The 21384-nt window shown below is 47.2% G+C and overlaps 2 protein-coding genes across 4 annotated transcripts in view; one reads left to right on the top strand and one right to left on the bottom strand.

The window, feature by feature from the left end:
• LOC129384343 (uncharacterized) overlaps positions 1 to 21384 on the top strand; it is an 85155-nt gene that overhangs the window by 34257 nt on the left and 29514 nt on the right. The window contains exon 3 of one of the 3 annotated variants that reach the window (XR_008612077.1): positions 2001 to 2241. The exons of the other annotated variants lie outside the window; for them this stretch is intronic. The gene's annotated coding sequence lies outside the window, so the exon portion shown is untranslated. Of the gene's footprint in view, positions 1 to 2000; positions 2242 to 21384 lie in introns of those variants that run through there. 3 annotated transcript variants of the gene reach the window in all.
• Positions 1 to 21384, bottom strand: part of LOC126529209 (cytochrome P450 3A41-like) — a 62362-nt gene that overhangs the window by 23384 nt on the left and 17594 nt on the right. Inside the window, exons 3-6 of the mRNA XM_055069685.2 lie at positions 16840 to 16892; positions 15083 to 15179; positions 11938 to 12063; positions 4349 to 4592 (exon numbers count right to left, since the gene is read on the bottom strand). Coding sequence (XP_054925660.1) covers positions 4349 to 4592; positions 11938 to 12063; positions 15083 to 15179; positions 16840 to 16892 — 520 coding nt within the window. The remainder of the gene's footprint in view (positions 1 to 4348; positions 4593 to 11937; positions 12064 to 15082; positions 15180 to 16839; positions 16893 to 21384) is intronic.

Raw genomic sequence — 21384 nt, 5'->3', positions numbered from 1 at the left:
ATCAAGTTGCCGCAGGTGGAGAAGGATCTCACGTCTTGGCATTACACGTGCAAAGACATGAGATCGTTTGCGACAGGTGCAGCACTTGCTTCAAATATAATGGCGTTTAACATGCCAAAACTAGATTTGATTATGAGGCGGGCCACTGTGGGGGGACTGTGGAGATTTGGACCACCTAGGTTTATTTAAGGTGCACCTCAATCTAAGCACACGGGGGTTTTCGCATTCCGCCCCCAGCAGATCGAATCCCGGCCACGGCGACAGCCGTGGCCGGGATTCGATCTCGCGATCTGCGGGCTTATCAGCCCAACACCATAGCCCCTAAGCAACCGCGGCGGGTGTAAAGCAGATGCTTTCAATCAGCTTATTTGAGGGCGCTGCTTTATGATACGGGTGGGAGCGCCGTCAGGTGGCATTTTTCGTGGGGTTTCTTCACCAGTCAGAAAAAATTGTGCGTGATTAGTACGTCGCTCAAAACATTGAAGTTAGGTGCCATTTGGGGTGCCTTATTGACGCTTTGATAATTACGACAGTACTTCTCGAGTTGGATAATTTATTATAAATACCCAATTAAATCTTGGTAACAAAAAATCTACTGGCGGCTCTCCACTGTAATGAAACAATATGCAATAGGTTTTCTCCGAATAACGCAATTGCTCTTTCGTTTTAAGTCTTTGTGCATGATGTTTGGGACACCCTGTATAATTCACTCAGCACAGAAATGAGGCCAACCTGGATTCACCCTAAATAAGGATCAACAACAGTCTTGGGCAGCAGCGCTCATACTAGGACTCACAGAAAAAAAAAGAGATGCTACAGTTTCTCCGGAAAGGCGAAGCAGTATTAGCGATAGGGAAGTATAAAAGAATTTCACGAAGGAAGATTACACCTCCGATAGACGCCAGACTCATGTAAGACCGTCACCTCAGTGAACAAGTCTTCCAGAAGTGTCTTCAAACGTAACTGGTAATAAAGGATATATATATATATATATATATATATATATATATATATATATATATATATATATATATATATATAATGCGGTTTAGAAAGCTGGTCGGCCCCGTCCCACCCCGTTCGCCTCCCGGAAAAAGATTACACTTCCGCCTATGTGCAGCTTAACCTAGATGAAACTATCACCTTTCGAATATCGCGTAAAAAACAGGTTTCTCCTTTCACTTATAGCCTACTAAATCATTCTATTATGGATGTCACACATGATTAATGCTTAGCGGTTGCATTAACAAACGATTCAACATGGAGTGCCCATATTTCAGACATTTGCTCCTAATTGTATTCCAAGCTGGACTTTATGAGACAAAAGATTCGAGGTGCTCGAAGTAAGCTTAAGCTTTTTGCATACATAACGTATATTAGATCAAGATTAAAGTAGGCGTTGGTCTTACGGGACCCGTTCATGAAGAAGGACATTTACCAGCTTGAGATTGTTCAAAGGCAAGCAAGTATGTTCATATATAACAAACACAGAAGGTTAGATTCAGTTAAAGACAGTAATGAATTCCACTACTTCAACTACGCAGAAAAATGTCTGCTTTGTTGTTTGTGCATAACATTTTAACAAACATACTGCATCCCACACAGGCACGCCAAACAGGAAGTCATTAGCTCTCTCTCTCTCTTTCTCTCTCTCTCTCTCTCTCTCTCGCTCTTTCTCTGTATATACCGGATGTCCAAAATTAAGCTTTATGGATTTCTTAAATTTAGACACTGGGAGGCGCGCGAGGACCAGCTGTACAAATAAGTTATGCGGCCAGGGGGTCGCAAAGTGAGATTATAATTATCGCTGTCAGCAGCCCAATTAACTAAAATAGAATAAGTAACCTTTTATTGACTGCCGTAAGCGTGTCTGTCTGTATTCAAAAGTTTGAGGCAGTCGTGTTTCGACCCAGTTTCACTTGCAAGAATTCTTCTGTGCATGCCTGTGCTACGAGATATCCGACTCCAAATTTTAATTGTTCGCATGGTTGCGTATGCAGCAGAGTGAGGATCGGCGCAAAGCTCCTCTCTGATGTGACGCAGCGGTTGCATGCGGCGTTTGGTTTTGCAACAGGACGGAGGCACAGGCATAACTGTTCCCCTTCCCCTCTTGGCTGGAGAAATCAAGATATGACAGCACGGTGTGCCGTGCATTTGTTGCTCTCGACTTCAATAAAACTTCCAGCAGTTGGAAATCAGCAGTCGTTCTGTTTGCGTGGCCCAGGCAAGCACCACGCCCGCTCGTCTGATCACCATTGCGCACCCGCACTGCCCTCCAGGGTCGGCACGGGATCGTACGGTAACCGAGGGAGAGGAAATGGCTGTTGCTCTAGCAGCTGTGGAGCGCTAGCGCACAAATAGATCCCTTATAATTCTAACAGACTCCAAGGAAGCCTGCAGAAACTACATTAACGGTAGAATCGGTCAAAAAGCGCTCCGAATCGTGCTCCGCGCTGGCCAACAGAATAAACGCATTAGACACACCATCTTTTGGGCACCGGGGCACGCTGAGATTGAGGGCAATCAAAGGGTTTATAGGATCGCTCGCGAGCATACAAACCGAGCGGACCTAAACAGAGATCCTGAGGACTTCATGACAGTGATCCCAACGTGCTCTGACATACTAAATTACCATAGAGGGACGGGGATCAGATATCCCCCGCCCCACAATACACTCGCTCAACAACAGGCAGTTTACTGGAGACAGCTGCAGACAGGAACCTTCCCTAATTTACATATACTATGCAAAATGTTCCCAAGTCAATACAGGGACACATGCCCGTGGTATGGCACAATACCCACATTTTATCACATCACATGGGAGTGCAATACGAATAAGGCATTCCACGAAATAGAAAATCCAAGTGTGGAGCAGTGGGAGAGCGTGCTCTCCAGTGGCGACCCTAGCCTCCAACGGCGGCTGGTGGATCATGCCCGACGAGCAGCCACGCTCAGTGGTGCCCTGGAATAGGGGCGCCAGCCATGCAGGCCGGAGATCGTCATCAACCAATAGAAGATGAAGACATCCGTGCTGACCGCTGAATTACTCTTTCTAGAGCAATAAAGTTTACTTCCTCTTCATCTTCCTCCTCCGACTTCTTCAGTGGCGCCATTATCTCGGCATGGCAGCTGCCGCCATCGTTACAGGCTCCGCGGTCGCGGGTTACGACAGCGGTTCCGGATTCTTCGTTTTTTTTTACTTCGCAAGCCGAAAGGGGAAGGGGCCAGTTATCATCTTTGCCAATTCCTCCGCCCCGTTGCGAGACTAAACGCCGCACGAAACAGCCGCGTCAGACCAGGGAGGGGCTTTGCGCCGATCCTAACTTTCTTGCATGCGTAATCGTGCGAACGACTGGTAACATTTGGAGTCGGATATCTCGGAGCACAGACACGATAGAGGAATTCTTCCAACTGATGCTGTGTAGAAACACGACGATAAGCTAATTATTGAGTCTTAGTTAATTGGGCTGCTGACACCGGTAACTATCGTCTCACTTTGTGTCCCCCTGGCCACATAACATATTTGCACAGGTTGTCTTCGCGTGGCTTCCAGTGCCTAATTTTAAGAAAACCATAAAGCTTAATTTTGAAAACCCTGTATATGTAATTCGTGGCAATGCTTGAAACTGCCGTTTATTGTGCCACATTGTATTTTCATGCTTTGTATAGCCCCTCGTGCATAGTCCAAGCCTGTTGGCGGGCAGAATTACGAAATAAATAGAATAAACACACACACGCACACGTACACCCACACGCACACACACCTTTCTCGCCTTCGCACAACAGCAGTGCAACACAACTTATCTCCCTAAGTAATTGCAACACACTCCACGCTTCAGACAACTGCCGCATATAAAAAGCGACATGCTTTCTATGTGTGTCTGCGGCTGCGACGAGAACATGGACGCTTAATTGTGACTCAATCCCTAAATTTGCTTTACCAAGACAGTGTGCAACGCATTGCGGTGACTGGACAATCGGGCGCCGTCCGTGCCTGTTGTACAGGAACACCATCCCCATTGCTCGACAGTTCACGTCGCCGTGAAAACGCTTTTGCTCTTATTGAGGGCGACTGGCCTGCGCGAACGTCTTCGCCTGCGTGACGCAGACCGCGTAACTGCAGGCATTGTTCGCGTCTCTCTCTCTCTCTCTCCCTCTCTCTCTCTCTCTCTCACGTTTCTGTTCATCTTGTCTTTTACCCCGAGTGTAACGTAGCCGATAGGAGGATCATCTGGTTAACTACCCCCCTTGCCTTTATCCCATTCTTTCCCTGTCTGCCTCTTCATCCTCGTGTGTATATTTTTTTTTTGTTATGCAGTTTTTTTCTGCGTTCTACGACTATACTCACGACCAGCCCTCTGGTAGGCGCTTTCGACGACGTTGAGGACGTACGATTTGGCCGAGTTGAAGTACTGGTCGTTCGGCTTGTTCTGCACGTCCAGGTAGATGCCGCAGGCGGTCTCGGCGGTCAGCTCGAAAGCTAGAGCGCCGAGCAGCGGGCTGACGTTTGCCTGTCCGTCGGCGGCGTCTCGGCACCGCGCTTCGAGCAGGTCGAGGAAACGATCCACTGCCTTGTTCATGACGCTCACCATCTGCAGTGAACAGAGAGAGAGAGGGAGATTAAAGGAAGGCAGGGACGTGGACCAGTCGAGAGTCCGGCTGGCTACCCCTACGATGGGGAACGGCAGTAGGAAAAGGGGGTGCCAGTCACTACGAAGCTCCACTTCTCGCCAGTGCCTGCCCTCGGCTGAAACGTGTCCTGGGAATTTTGGCGTGTTTTACGTGACTGCGGCCATTAATTGTCGGCCATCGCAGTAGCTCGCTGCCTATGGCGCTGCGTTGCCGAGAGCGAGGTCGCGGGTTGGAATCCCGCCAGAGGGGGCCGCACTTTGATGAGGGGGCAATGCAGAAGCGCTAGCGTACTTGTATTTACGTGCACGCTAGTGTTAGTCCCCACGCAGTGTCCTTTGCTTTTTTTCGCCCTCTGCAACGCCGTTCCTTATAACGAACTGTGTAGTTTTGTGGCCTGAAACACTGCACTATACGTGTCGATGATTGAGGAATAAGCGTCCCCGCAGGTGGCATGTTATCTATTCCTTTACTTTCGTTTGTATTTTCTCTGTTACAGTTACGTTGCCATTATGGAAAACAGTGCATTACTTTGCTTAATTATATGTTGGCGTCATTTAGCTCCTCGGGACTTTCTTAGTACTTATCGATACACAGGCACGCACGTGCGCAAAGTGGTAGAAGTGTATTCAAGAATAAGTGTTTCCTTGGGGGGGAGGGGGAGTGAATTTTGTTGCACTCTGGAGCACGATAACGTACTCGCGGCAGCTGAAGCGCGTCCACGTCTTCCATTATAATACAGGGGTACAGAAGCGCTTTGCTGAGCGAGCGCTTATGTCGCTTACATTGTATTGACACCACATTAGGATATGCTCGGATTGCTCACTCACCGAGATTCTCTGGGAGACGTGCTTCAGGTTCAATAATCACAAAATGAAGAATTTACCCGTGCACCTAAAGAAATCTTGATTTCCGCACTCATTCATACAGCTGCAGTGCTTGCAACGCCATGCTCTATACATCCGCGAATAACGTGCAGTGTGGCGCTAACTGCACCCTCTTCCCGTTCGTATAACTGCCTTATAATGTGATAATGTAATGTGATAATGTGATTATCATTTTGGGGGAACTTCACTCACTTCGCGGAATGCATGTATGTATGCTTGTATGCCCGTATCAAATCACCCTTACGTCCATTCTTCAAAAAAAAAAAAACGAGAATTCTTTATCTGGTGAGGGGTGAAATCGACCTCGGGCAACACGAGTTCCTTAAGCGCAGTAGTCCGGCATTGTAGCGTAGCGCCCACGGGTGCGTGGCTACAATGGAACAGTTCTGCGTTCGCACGTACCGGCGAGCCGCGCATCACGGAGGTCACGCGCGTATTTACCGGTGGCGACGCTAGGTGGCACAGCTCGTCAAGGAAAAGCGCGAGAGAGGCGCCCGGATGCAGCACTCGCCCCATGCGTGGTGCGTTTGGGCGATATCAATACAGTGTGATCAATACAGTGTGTCGCTGATTACCCTAATGTGAACCACATTAGCATATGACCGGGGTACTTGGAGAAGTATGGGAGAGGCCTTTGCCCTGCAGTGGGCGGAGCCAGGCTGCTGCTGCTGATGATGATGACGATGAACTGCATTAAAGTCGATGTTCACTGAGAGATGGGTTCTGCGGGAAATTTTTGGTATTATTTAGACTGTAGCGAAGACGAGGAAAGCTAAAGCGGGCAATCTCTCCAGCGCTTTTGCTCGGGGAAGGCCGCTCGTGCTGAAAGTCCATGCCCTGCTCCAATTGTCGGCCTAAACGCTGGTAGCTAATAAACACCTTTGCAAGTTGGGAAGAGTGCTTTGGCCTACAGTGTCAATGCTGGAACTTTGATCTCGTATCCTACGCTCAATCATGCCTGAAGACACATCCCGCGGCCAGTGCCTCCTCAGTCCGTCATGTGCTCTGACCAGTGTGCCTCGATTGCCACAGGGGCCCTGGTATATTCAGCGGCGCGGACGACACCGACGTGGAGGACTGGCTGACGACATATGAGAGGGTAAGCGCCTACAACAAATGGGGCGACCCCGCTGAATTTAGCAACGCACTCTTCTATCTCGCGGGCGTGACCGGTCTCTGGTACAACCACCACGAGACCGATTTTCCGACGTGGTGTCCGTTCAAGACCTCTTTAGTGATTGTGTTTGGTTGCCCTGCTGAGCGCAAGCTGGTGCGCAATCAAGTTTTCGAGAACGTGCACAGCAGCTGGATGGACCATTTACCAGCTGCGTTGAAGATGTTCTGGAATTTGTGTAAGAGAGCCAACGTGACGATGACGGAGCCTGACCAAATGTGACAACTCATGAAAGGGATAGAGGACGATGCTTTCACCATGCTACTTGCTAGGAATCCTCAGCCCGTGACGGGCATCGCCACTTTGCGCGAAATCTACGAGAAGCTGCGTAAGCAGCGTTCGTTTACACGTCACCCTTCATCGCACGACGAACACATTGCTGGTTTGGCTACCATCCCCGACCAGTCAGGGCTGCTTGCAGCAATGAAAGCGTTCGTCCAGGAGGAAGTTGCGCGCCAGCTCTCCTCGATGACCTTCGCTCAGCCGCTGCATATACAACAGCCTGCCTCGATTTTCATTCCTCCGCTCCGTTGCGCTATCGAGCAAGAAATCACCGAGGCTTTGTCAGACCAGCGCCAACATCTTCCTGCGCCTGTACCACTAAGTCACCGCGAGGACCCAAGCACTCTCTCCATCTATGCCTCTCCATTATGCCGACGTCGTGGCTAGGCCCCGACTACAACGCGCCATGAAGTCGTATCAGCAACCACACCGTACTACGCGTCCTATGACATCGATGACACGTGCCCAAGCAAACCGGTGGCGTACCCCCGACAACCGCCCACTATGTTTTGCGTGCGGGTACACCAATCATGTCGCACATTTTGTAATCATGTGCAGCTGCCTAGCGCCACAGCACCCGTGACCAGCCAGCCCAACCGTCCATGTAACTATGACCCTCCGTCGGCTATATTGCCGACATTGTGGCCGACGCCAACTGCCCGCCATTCGCCGTCTTCTCGCCGTCGCGCTCTTTCGCGGATGCGACCTCGCCCCGTCATTCGGTAGAAGGGAAACTGATCGTCGCAGTGCAAGAGACAAGGGTTGCGACACCGTAGAAATGTTAAAGTCCTCAACGCCATCCCTCGAACGCAATTGAAGTGTTCGTTAGCGGTATTCGCGCACCTTCATCCGTAGCATCAGGGGCCGCCGTATGTGTTTTGGACGTTACTATTTGCCGATTACTTCAGAAAGTCACGAGGCCCCTTTTCTGACTGTCCCTCCGCACAGCCAGTGCTCAGAATGTTTGCGCCATAGCGGTTTGCACTGCTCGTGTTGTCATTGCCGACGTTTTAGAATTCGTCCTCCTTCCCTCGTGCTCTTGTGACGTTATCCTCGGCTGGGATATTCTCTCGCCTACACAATGCCGTTATCCATTGCGCACGGGCTGAAATGGAATTCTCGCCGCTGTTAGATTTGCCGCTCGCCTACAATCCTACGCTCTCGAGGAAACTACTTGTCCAAGCCCACTCCCACGTTCCTCCGAACGCGTCAAATGTCGTGCCCATGTACTGCAGCGGAATCTCAGACGCTGTTGTACTACTGTATCCATCTGACCGCTTTCTCACTCGGGAAGGTATGCTGCTACCTTTTGCGACCGTGGACATCACACAGGGCTACAGCACCATTTTCGTTTGCACTGCGCTCCCATACCATGTGATGTTGCACCGAGGAGAATGTATTGGTAATTCAAAGCGATCGAATACTTGCAAGTTATGGACGTGCCTGATGACAATTAGTCCAGTGCGATCGGGGCTGTTTCTGCCTGTGACCTATCGCCCAGTGATATGTTCGGTTGTATTGCCGATGACCTTACACCGGTTCCGCGATCTCAGCTTTTGTGCCTCTTAGAAGAATTTCCTTCTTCTTTCAATGTAGGGCAATCTTCCCTTGGCTCGACGCCAAGTGTTACACATCGCACGAACACTGGCGTGCAACCGTCATTGCAACGTCCGCATCGTCTTTCTCCTGCAGAACGTCGTGTAAACAACCAACAAGTCGATGACATGCTTCGCCGCGAGGTGATACGACCTTGCAACAGTCCAGGGACATTTCCTGCCGTCCTTGTTACGAAGAAAGATGGTTTTGTGGGGTAATGTGTGCACTACTGGCATTTTAACGAGATTGCTGGCAAGAACGTCTACATTCTTCCGCGCGTAGACGACGCGATTGACAATCTACAAGACGCAGAATTTTTTCCATCTCTAGATTTGTGCTCATGGTATTCGCAAGTACCAATGACATACGATGATCGGCCGAAGACAGCGTTTGTCACACCCGATGGCTTATAGGAATTTAACTTAATACACTTAGGAATTTGTCATGCGTCCGAAACTTCGGAGCGCATGATGGACACAGTTCCGCGCGGCTTGAAGTGGCACACGTGCTTGTGCTAGCTTGCCGACGTTTAGTTTTCGCTCCTGACTTCGCCAGGCACCTTTGACGGCTCCGGTGTGTTTTGACGTGTTTAACAAACGCTGGCCTACAACTAAACCTAAAGAGGTGCCGATTTGCAGCTCTGCAGCTGACAATTCTAGGTTACGTCGTATCCAAGGATGGAATACTCCCCGTAGCAGCCAAACTTCTGGCCGTCACCGAATTCCCTAAGCCAACGTCCGTCAAAGAATTGCGTGGTTTCATAGCTCTATGCTCCTACTTCAGAAGGTTCATTTGCAATTACGCCGCCATCATATCGCCCCTGACGAATCTGCCTAAAAGCAACGGGCCCCTCACTTTGTTATCTTCAGAGTGTGACGAGTCCTTCACAAAGCTCCGTCGTTTGCTGACGTGTTCACCAATTTTGAGCCCTTATGACCCGACAGCCCCTACCGAGGTGCACACAGATGTCAGCGGTGTTGGCTTCGGCTCTGTTCTAGCTCACAGAAAAGAAGGTTTTCCTGTGTCATGGCTTATGCAAGTCGTACGGTTACGAAGACTGAGATAAATTGCACTGGGACAGAAAAAGAATGCCTGGCAATCATCTGGCGTCTTACTAAGTTATGACCTTATTTGTATGGCCATCCATTTGATGTAGTCACGGGCCGCCGTGCACTATGTTGGCTGTCGTCCTTGAAAAATCCCTCAGCCCGTCTTTCCCGATGGGTACTTCGCCTGTGGGACTAAGATATCTGCGTGTTGTGCCTGACGAAAAAGCCTGCTGCTCACTATCCCAGTTTGCCGCTTATTCGCTCGACCGTACAACCATCCCTTCCGAGCAGCGCAAGGATCACTGGATTGCCTCCCGTTTCGACTTTTTTTCTGGTTCATCAGCACAATAAACCACTCGGACGTTGCATCGTCATGCTTGCCATTTCGCCATTCGCGACAGCCTGCTTCATCGATGCAATTATAACCCCGACGGGTTATAATTATTAGTAGTACCCCGTAGTTAGTAGTGGTTGTTAGTAGTACCGCGCAGTCTGCGTTCCGAAATATGCGGAACCAATACACCACAGTCGGGAGACCTCTTGCTAGGTGCATGGCCACGGAGTTGGCAGACGATAGAGACAATGCGTGCTCTTTCACATTTCTTAGGCGACACTGGCCTGGACTCACGCTTACGATGACATTTATGCTATATGTCCTTCACCTCGTTCCTGCCATTCTCACCCCCCTATTATGACCCTTTTTCTTCCCCTCTTCCCTTTCCCTTACGTAGAGTAGCAGGCCAGATGCTCCATTTTCCGGCCGACCTCTCTACATTTTCGAATCATTAAACTACTTCCTTCCTTCCACGCCGATCCACACTGTGCACACACGCGAGTTTTCAGGGCATACTAGCACGTTCGGCAGCGGTACGACTGGCGACTGATGCACAGCTACGTGAAGAAGTTCGCTCTGGCCCCGATCGTCAGCGCCGGAAATCTCCACCCCGCCTCTCACAAGCCATTCTACAACCTTTACCTACTCGGCCGTTTGTGCGCGTCGGCATGGATTTGTATGGGCCCCTTCCCCTGACATCGGCTGGAAAACGCTGGGCCATTGTGGCAGTCGACCACCTCACGCGACTCGTCGAAACTGCCCCCTTCCCCGCATCTACACAACCTGATGTTGCCCCCTTCCCCGCATTTACACAACCTGATGTTGCCCCCTTCCTGCTTCGTCGATTCATCCTGCATCGTGAGCCGCCCCAGGAATTGCTCAGTAAGCATGGACACGTCCTCCTGTCGGAAGTAGTTGAAGCCTCTCCTAAAGAGTGCTACCTTGTTTATCCTACAACTCCGGCGTACCAACTTCAAACCAGTGGCCTCACAGAAGCGGCGTACATGGCAATATGTACGTTGCTTCCGACCACAGAAATTGGGACGTCATTCCGCCCTTCGTAACCTACGCTTACAACACCGCTACTCAGAACACCCCCGGCTTTTAACTCTTCTACAGCGTAAGCTGTTATGGGCTCATTGCAACAGCCGTGTCGGGTGGCGATGGTGTCCACAGCCGCCGGTGTCCGGTGTCCCGCGCTTGCTAGGAGGCAGCGGAAGAATGTCCTATAAACGTGCTGTAGCGCGCGAGGAGACGCGCGATGTAACATGCGAGCTGCATACTATCGATACGTGTCCGTTTTGCATTGTAGTTGGTGAACTTAAAAAGATGGTGAATTTGAAAAGTTTTTGGTAAGGATATTGCACAGCACGCTTTACTTGATTTATGCCATAATATATTCCTCCGCTATGTTTCCTTTGTTGCCTTAAATTTGGTGTTCTTTTTTCTCTACGTTTCTTAGTCGATTGATTTTTTTTTATTTGATGATTGGGACAGTCGGCGCATCCGTTGTCTATTTTCCCGGGGATCTTGTCGTTTAGTAAGCAACAACGTATGCTAAATATGTGAAGTAATAAAACTTCTATTTATAATGAATGGCACTTGCGGAAACAAACAGAACTTGCCGTTGACTCCTTTACGATGTTAAATTAATACATGAATGACAGTTGATGACTGGTGTTGTGAAACGTCTTAACTACTGAGCAGTTGACAGCCAAAAAAGAGGCAGACCATTGGCATTAAAAAGATAATAAATAGAGGAAAGACGATAGCTTGATATATATTACATTCCACGTAGACTTAGGGCTGGACCATACGATTCAATCTTCTTGTGTTCGAAGACACTTCGAAGACGCTTATCACATAGTTAAATTAAAAGAGAACAAAAATAAATATGGAGTTTTCGCACAATTTTGCCACACGCACAAATATGGTTGCATCCTTATTTGATGCCAAGTGAACACGTAGGTATTACAAAAATCTTACTCGTCGCAACTTCGCCCCTGTGAAGGCCATTGAGACGAACCGCCTGATGAATTTCCATCGGTCAGCTTTTGCAAAGGAGAGCGAGTTCCGCTGCTCTGATCGTGCGCCAACCATGGTCCACACCTCCTGCGTTATTAGACAATGAGCGAAGAATCGTGGATATTTAGAAAAAAAAAATATGGCACAACATTTGGCAACTACTGATGCAGTGTATTCGCCACACTGTGGGCACGCTCTTGACCTCGTTTTAGATCACTTCCGCGAAGCAAGTGGAACGTTCTTTTGAAAAAAAAAAGTGCAACTCATTTGTATTCAAAACTAATTGGAACAGGAGTAAGGTGTCCTACGTACCAAGTTTAACATGTGTGAGAGAAGGTTAAAGAGTACTATACGGTAGCACTAGAAATTACCTCGAACGAAGGCTACACCTGGAACGTGCAACATTTTCGCAAACGTGTTTCACTTATTGGGAACCTACGCGAAACGAGATCGTGTGTGTACGGCAGTAACAGGAGGTTAACACTAAATAACATGGCTGCTGGTCTCGTGCAAATGAGGAATCGTTTTAATCGTTTCTGTAGAAATTGCAGCACACGGCCCTGCCCTGGCGATCTAGAGTTACCGCCGTCTTGCGGCACCCGGTTCCATCTTTAGAGTATCTTTTTCCTGATATCGTCGCTCTACACAATACCCTGCCTGCCCGACAGCGTTTACCATTGCTTTGCATCCATTACGTTATTATATAGTAAACAGCCAGTCGTTTACTTGCTGTACGTATTATGAGAACGACATATTTCAGATTCTTGCGAATTTCAACAACGTCAGCTATATTCGTATTGGAAACTCCGTGATCTATACTGCCGTTTAATTTATTCGCGATGTGGCTCCGATCATTATTTGTTCAGTTGCGCGTGGTGTGGTTATCAGCGTCCTCTCAAGTTTCGTTCGTTATCTTGCGATTTGGAACCGTTATGGGACTGGCCGAGTGCGTTGATTCTGCGCTTTTCAGTAATGTTCATGAGCTGTGGTGCGTAGCAGAAGGGCATCAGCGAAATGCTTTGCAACGCATGTATTATTCGTTCGGCCGTATCTTTCTCATAATGCAGGTATGATAAGCATGTGGTGACAAAGAAAAAAAAAACGAGATATTCTACATTCCTACTGATTCTTTAGAGGAAAGCAATTGCTGCTGTTTCTGATGGAAAGACGAGTAGCAGAGGGACGCGCGAAATATGCAGATACTCGATATTAATATCAGATGTTGCCATAGTGATAAAGGCCTGTCTTGTGCTGCTTTTCTGATAAAGAGGTCTGTCTCAGAACGTTTACAAAGAACGCAGTGAATGTGCAGCCTTTAAGCATTCATTTTAGGGTAAAAGAAGCCCGTTTAAGCTTGCGTGCCCCTTGCACAGACACCCCCTGTTTCTAAGATAACAAGAGCAAGTAGATATCGCAGCAAGCGTCAGCACCTTTGTAGTGCCTGCATTGCTATCGCATAAAACTGAGTATTCCAGGTATCGAGAAGAAAGCTGTAGCGCAGTTGCATTGTTTAATTAGCGCAACGTTCCGATATCTGCACTACGCGCACACTACACCCGGAATTAGGCTTCTGCCGATGGTTTAGTGAAACTCATCATTGCTACAACTTTACTCATCATTCCGGCGAAAGCGACTATAAGCTAATTGAACTGACACGCAATGTTACTAAACTGATGGGTACAAAAGTTTCTGTACTGTATGCTCCTTTTGAATTCATTATTAATGACCTGCCTCAACGATGAACCGTATACCGCAACTCTGCAGCTGCCTTCTAAGGTTACGGTGGGCTGTGTCACTGGGACCTGTTATAAATAGCTCTGAAATATTCTACAAGCTTTTTTTTCCCTATCAACGCAAAGAACACGATGCAGCCTTGCAGTAGCTTCCGTAACAAGGTGGTATCCGTGAGAATGACCGTGTCTTCAGAGCGAACGTTTGGTGCGATTTCCTTCTGCTCTCGCGAAGTAAAGGTGTGTATTGGTTTCCATCGATGGCACGTGAGTGGACTTTACCTCTCGGGGAGCCGAAAGATTTCGCAAATCTCGCGTAAGTTCGTTGCGCTCTCTCGATTCCGACAGCATCTACCACCTGGGCTTTTTTATGGTGTGAATAATTTTGTACAAATTGTGGCTCCAGCATCGCGTTTAAATACTGGTATGCCTTACTTGCCGGAAGCAACACCTGGCTGCGACGCAACCATCTACGCCAATACCTCTCTGTGCCCTTACTATACAGTGACGAGAGGCACGTGACTTGCGAAGTGAACAAAACAAGGTTCTGGCTGACTGCTTCCAATAGAGCCACTCTACGCAGTATAGCCAATGCCTGCGTTACTCTAGTTTCTAAGGAACTACGGGCCTACATAATCAACTTTGACACCGCTGTGTGCGACGCCTTACTTGTGCGCGCGCTTTGAGTTCTTTGTACTGCGTCGTTCCCCTTTCTCACTGTATTTTCCTTTATCCCTTCGTCTCGTGTAGGGTAGCAAACCAGAATCGCCTCTGGCTAATCACGTTGCCTTTCTATTTGCGGGAGCATTATTTCTGTAGCCGTGTGTACAGGAACCACTCTAGGTTGCTTGGGTTGCTCTGGTATCTCGACCTGGTCTTCTTTGTAAAAGAAGCTTCAGTTGTCTTTTCACAACGCCAAGACAGCTTTGAAGGCACCAAGACAAGGCAGTCTCGATAGAGATGGATGGCCAGATGTCAGAACTTGAAAAATTTTGTGCCGTCTAGATATTTCAATGAAGACTGTAAATTCTGCTAGTGGACTTGCACTCGTCGTAACAAACAACTCAGCTTTAAAATGAACTAGAAAGACAGGACTGCAGGACAATTGCGCCTGTGTCCTGCACTCAGTCTTTGTCCTTTTGATTTGAATGTCTGTTTCATCGAGATCTGCCATCTCGACCCCTTATTATTACTGCAGATAGGACTCCGTTATCTCCGCACGTTACCTCAAGGGGGATGTTCGCACGAAACTGTGACTGTTTTGAGTTCTATGTGTGAATATTCGAAAACGTAAGCGTAGGAGCTAAGAATTTCAAAAATTTGTCAATAATACAAAACGCTAGGGGCTTTAATCATTGAAGTATACCACTACTCACCCCTCTATCCACAAACATGCCAAAGTCCTTGATGAAGACGCGCCTAAGAAGCTCGAGATCCTTGACCATGAGAAATGGGGCATCGCCATTGAACATCCTGCGTCAGTTGGAGCAAGAAAGTCTATTGAATTTGTGGCCCTTGCATTAGATCTTACACGCCTTTGACACCTAAAATGAAGAATCAAACCTATTCTGATCAAAGTTGCCTTTCAAGAAATAGAATTATCTTTAAAATAAGAACTCAAAACATTTCAAAGAGTACTACATGCCATCTCATACTTTAATTTATTTTTCGTGAATGAAGTCATACAGCTGATGATCCCTTGAAAACAACACTCGGAAGCCTCAGAGCGTACAAAATAGTTTAAGGTTACTAAGATACATAGGTTTCTACCAACAATTTTCGGTTTCGTGTCTCAGGAAATGTGTCTCGTGACCTCATGACACAGAACAATGGCCACGTGGGAACAGGACGTCATGATATTTTCGTATTCAATCCTACTCGCCCTATTGCTTGTTGCTCATTCCTATGCCCGATCCGTCAGGAAAAAAACAGAACAGCCAACCAGGCGAGTTAGTAGCAAGTGCTGGAAAAGTGGTGGAGCCCTGTTGCCATGGGAACATTTCATGGGTCATGGCGCCACGATGCACAGATGTCCTGCAAAACGAAATCGAAACCAGTTCGTATGAAGATATTACAGTTATTTATTTAGGGCACTCTTAGGTATGCGAGAATTCTCCCCTGGATTACGAGGTTGAAGCAAAAAGAAGACGACGCCAAAAAATGACACGTTACTATACTCTTGTGAAACTTTGAAGTCTCGCAGTAGGCTATGATGGACGCATGTCGCAGGTCTTGGAATTGGTATTAACAACCTGTGTTCTTTACAAAGAACATAAACCACGGTACATGGGCGTTCTTGCATTTCGCCCCGATTCTCTTCGTTAGTGGCTGGGTGTACAACCTTTCTAGCTCAGCTGTTTTTTTACGCCGGGATTGCAATGTTTCCCGAGCACGTTCCTCTACTGCTTTTCATTTTATCGCCTACCATATCATAGGGCCGAACGTAATATGGGATAGATATAAATGTACTAATTTCGGCAGGATATTATTGATTCAGAATTTCCAGTTTAACCGGAAAACAGAAATGTCGGCGTACGCGATCTCAACGATAAAAGCAATCTTTATTAGTCCTCTAACGAGAAAATTGTCCAGTAGCATGTGTCCATATCGTGTGCGTTCAACACAGGTGTATACTTTGTTGACGTTTCATATTGCGAGAACAAGCAACGCATAACAGGTCTTGACGTCCTAATCTTTATCAGTGGGTTATGGGGAATGCCTTAGTTGAAGCCTCAGGATTAATTTTGATCTTCTGTGCTTCTTTATTAACTTGGAACTAAAGCAAGGTACATGTGCGTTTTTCGATTGGACCTGAGACCTCATGCAGAGTGGTCCCACGCCCGAGCCGCTGGTCCACTGAAGCGGCTAAGAAAATGAACATTAATTAAAGCAAAAGACGGGATTGAGGAAATCCAGTTTGCTATATAGAACGATTTAGGACTCCTCTATCGCGTAGCGCTATTTTCAAACTAACGTGACACTGCTGTGTGTCTGAAGATTAGGCGTCAATTGTGGAAACATCAAAGATGGCCCTCACAGCACCCTCCCTTCACATAATGAGCTCCAGAAATTGCACCATTATAATAAAACCACGAAAAAGACGTTTATAGAGGTAAAAAGTGTTACATCTCACCCGTAGATGTCACCGTATGTACTTGACCACTCGTTCAAAACCTTTACTGTTTCCTGAAATGAATACCATGCAAGAAAGTGAACAAAGAAGGTTAGATGAATGAAACAGCACTTATTGTTCAGCTCTCACAGCCTTATCCAAGAGATCATTTGGAACGACGAGTCCGATCGAGAAAGAAAAAAGAAAAGAAAAAGCAGGAAATGGGGTCTCTACTTCTTAATTAAAGCAAAACATTTTGTATTTTCTCTGCGCAAGTTTGGTTTTATGCTTTATATGTTTGATGGGAAAGGAAGGGGGATGCAAATGGTCCCCAAACAAGAACATCGTCAGGGATACATATTGTGTTTGTTGCCAAAATTTCCAATGTATAATAAGTAAATAAATAAATAAATAAATAAATAAATAAATAAATAAATAAATAAATAAATAATCAGCAGTATTGCTCGCCAACACCAGCGAAAGCTTTGCTGAAACCGATTCCCATAGCACGTTAGAGGCTCATAACTTTCTTTTGTTAGCGGATGAATTCAGCAACGAAAATAAAAGATGACCAAGAAAGCACTAGAAAAAAATAGGAAACAGAAAAGATGCGTGAGAAATGCCCACTTCGGGTGAACTTTTCAAGAGCCATCTTTCACCTCTCAAGCACAGAAAAAAGTCTAGCTAGCTTTAATCGCCTCAACAATCGCTGCACCCTCGCACACTTTCTCCTCATGCCCAAACGTCTGAAGGCGTCTAAGCGGATGTTTGCGGCGATTTGCGTAACACACACATGCGCACGTGCAGTTGCTCAACAGGGCGGTGCAAGATAGCTGTTTGGCGATGCACGATTGATACCACGCCAAGTTTTACTTCGCCTGCAGCTCACGTGCCACTGGCGTGAACAAAGACGATACGGGGGTATGGCCACATATCGTGATAGAAACTCTGATTGCATAAAAATGATCGAATGGCTACGCCACGCAATAGGCCCCGAGGATTCGATTGCCGTACCTGCAATGTCGTCAGACGTGTTTTTTTCCCTAAAGAAATTACTAAAGAAGTCCTAAGGAAGTTTCCAATGCGAAGCTTTCTTCCATTCCATGGTTTCGTGTTGATGGGCCGGCATTAGGTTGGTCGCTGCTCTGGTCTTCGCCGATTAGATTCGCAAGACCTCAAGCGTGTCCGGCGCGGGATTCGAGCCTCGGACCCCCATCGCAGCAAACCGATGCTGTAATTTTATTGCGTTATTCGGTTTCATTTTATTGGCGTTAATTATTCTGTCGAAAATTAATGCGTCCGTGTTTCTAGATACGAGTAAATTTGGGCTCTCTCTTCTTTCAGTTCAACTTGTGCAGTGTTAAGCACAGTGCACGTATAGTCTAGACAACGTAGTGTGTTTCTTTTTTCCTTTCCCGTCAAGTTACGACATGATGCTTGTTGGTTCATGGAAGTGCCCAGGGAACCCGTGTAGTGCTAGAAAAACAAGTACAAGGCAGGGAACAGGAGGGCTGAAGCCCTTAACGTGTTAACACGGGAGAACGTCATTCGAAAGAAAGCTGCACTGCGTAATTAAAATTTTCTGCGATCTGTTTTTTTTTCTCCACAAGCCTTTCACCAACGTTGCAAAACATTGCAGGATTCGCGTTGGCCAAAATTACTGATCTAAAAACCACAGGGCACTTGAAAGTTCCACTCTATTTATTTGGAAAAGTTATGTGATAAACTATATGGCACATTATTGAAGCAGCAAGAAAAAATATTAAAGAAATTAAATGCAAACCAATAGCAAGTTGCACTATGTTCTTACAAATTATTTGCGGTTGAATATTCCATAGTGTATTTGTCACCACTTTCTTTCATTAATATAAGAACGCATTTAAAATTTGTTAGGTATTGTTTTTTTTAAATATGCTCAATCACAACGCAATGCGAAGCGGCACATTAATGACGCCAGCTGAAAATCTACGTTTTTTTTTTTTTGTGCAGCAACATAATATTGTGAACGACTCTGTACTTGGGCACATTTTCTCCCTTTGAAAACTGTAACAAGTTGCACTGTAGTATTTTTCCCCATGAATTCCTTTCGCGGCTGCTGCACGAAGGATGTTTTAGGCAACTGAAGACAGTTTAGCGAATCTGTTTTTCTTTTTGCAGTGAGTCTCCAGTCATTCAAACAGTTCTGCATATATTCAATTGATGCAAATATCCAACTCACTTTCATTTTAATACAACTCTGGGACGTATTGACACTCTTGAAAGTCGGCATTTGCCACCACTCCCCACTCCAATAACGCGCTACATCGTGTTGACACGCGGTGCTGCTGTCAAATTGTTGTTGTTGTTACCTCAAAACAGAGCTCGTACCCACGAAGGAGATCCGCTGCACTTGACTGATTGAAACGTACACCCAACAAACACATCAAAAAGTCGGTTTTTTTTTTGTCCACGGCGCCACCCCCATTCGTACGTTGCGTTGTCAGTTTGTGACATGGGCTCGAGAACTTCTACGAACCCGAAGTCTTGATAATCTGAAAGCAATGCTGACCAGAGTTTTCCAATGTCGCGAAGACGAAAGCATTCCAGCAGAACTCAACTCGCGATCCCTGGCATAGTTGATGCGATTAGCATTCAAGCAGTGTAGCGACGCAACGCATTGCCGAATACACCTTTATTTTAATGTGTTTAGTGGGCTAGGCGAGGTTTCGATTGGTTCAGCTATGCGCGAGATACACCCTCTCGGGGATCAGCCCACTTTGCTATGACACTCGCTTCTCCAGCTTCAGCCATGCCAGAACGGCATGCTGACGAGTTTGGTGACTGTCCGGTATGCTTGTCGTCGTGCCACTTTCCTCATAACGTCGTCATTCGTCACGCGATCACCGTAATCCATTCGTTGCGATACCGTCGGGCTCGTTACATTGTCATTCCAACTCCTACATCCGACTTTCATCATGCCGTCGTGTTCACGCCATTGTCATCGAATAGTCCTTGTCGCGCTGTCGTCTGCGCATCGTCATCACTTCAGCAACGTTCTCATTGTCGTCATGCCGTAGTCGTTGGTCTAAAGGCGTAACTCCTTATTCGTCATTCTGTGGTAATCGTGCAACCGTCATTCGATGGCGATTATGCCGCCGATGTCGTGCCGTCGTCGTCATTTTGCGTCGTCGTCCGACAGTGACTATGACGCATTCGTTGCCGTACCGTCGTCGCCATGCCATCTTTGTCATGCCATCGTCGTCGTTCAAGCTTCGTGATCAAGTCTTTTGTAACACTGTCATCGCCACGCCACCGTTGTTATACACTCGTAGTCGTGCCGTTGTTTTCATGTCATCGTCGTCAATACCGCGGCCTTTATTCCATCATTGTCATTGCGCCGGTGTCACGCAGTCGTCGCCGACCATATTCATTAGCGACCTTGCCAACCGAGTACCACAGCAAAGTGGGACAGTGCTGCAGTATGTCGCATGTAACAGAAGCAATGGAAGTCTGAAAACCAGCAGAATTACATTCAGGGTCACCTTTTGTTACTACATGTGTCAAATAAACCTAACTCCAGAAACATCGTGTCACTATATAGTTGGAATGCCAATTTCATTACCGTCGAGAGTCCTCGCGACAAGAGATCTGCCGTAATTTTCTATAGCCCTCAGTTCTTTTTTTCCAAGTTCCAAATGGCGTACCCGGGCCTATTACAAGCTCAACTCAGGCCCGAGCCTTACCACAACCCAAAGCCCCGAGGCCCGAGCCCGACCCGGGCCCTAGTCAACAACCGCTTACCTGACCCGTGGCCGGGCCCGAGGGCCAGCGCGAGCCCGTGCAGTGCTCTAAGCGGGCCTCCCAGCGCAGAAGTCCACTGCTACAAACATTACACCTCGAACGCACGCCTGAAAATTCGCGCAAATATAATCTCGTGCACGGCCGCGATTGAGATACTTGGCGCATTACACACGTGGCTTAGTGCACTTGCAAGAAGTGAGTGCGCTCTTCTCCTAGCTGCCAATGAAGAAGCTTTACAGGACGCGTTCTCCTCTCAAACCTTCTACAGCCATGCGCGAGGTATGTTGTAATAGAGCACATTTTAACTCCAAATAAAAGCATCGCTTTATGTACAAGAAGCCAGGACAAGGGCTTTGTTTTTCTTTTAGAATAAAATTTATTCTCTCTCTTTCTGCAGAATCCGCCTTGGTTCTTGAGGAACGCTTTCCTCATTGAAATCTGCAGCGCGTCTCTTGTTACGCGCAAGCTATTGCTTAGAAAGAGCTGACCGTAAATTTGGTCCTGGCAGGATTTCTTTTAATGCAACAGCATTATATGCCCCATTACGCGAAAATCCGTCGCAGTCGGCAGCGCGACCGAATGATCGTACCAAAAATGGCTGACAGTGCAAATAGTGAGAAAAAGAAAACTCGTCAATACATGCTCGGATTTACGTCACGTTTCTCAGGTAGGTTCCTGTAAACAAATTAAATCAGTGACTTCGGAACGATTTGTTAAATTTTGACTGGTTCCGATTGCACCCGGGCCTTCGGGGTCTAAGACGAGCACGCATCCACGACACCATGG

This window comes from Dermacentor andersoni, chromosome 8 (assembly GCF_023375885.2).
Source record: "Dermacentor andersoni chromosome 8, qqDerAnde1_hic_scaffold, whole genome shotgun sequence".
Lineage (NCBI taxonomy): Eukaryota > Metazoa > Arthropoda > Arachnida > Ixodida > Ixodidae > Dermacentor > Dermacentor andersoni.
This window is presented reverse-complemented; position numbering and strand designations above follow the sequence as displayed.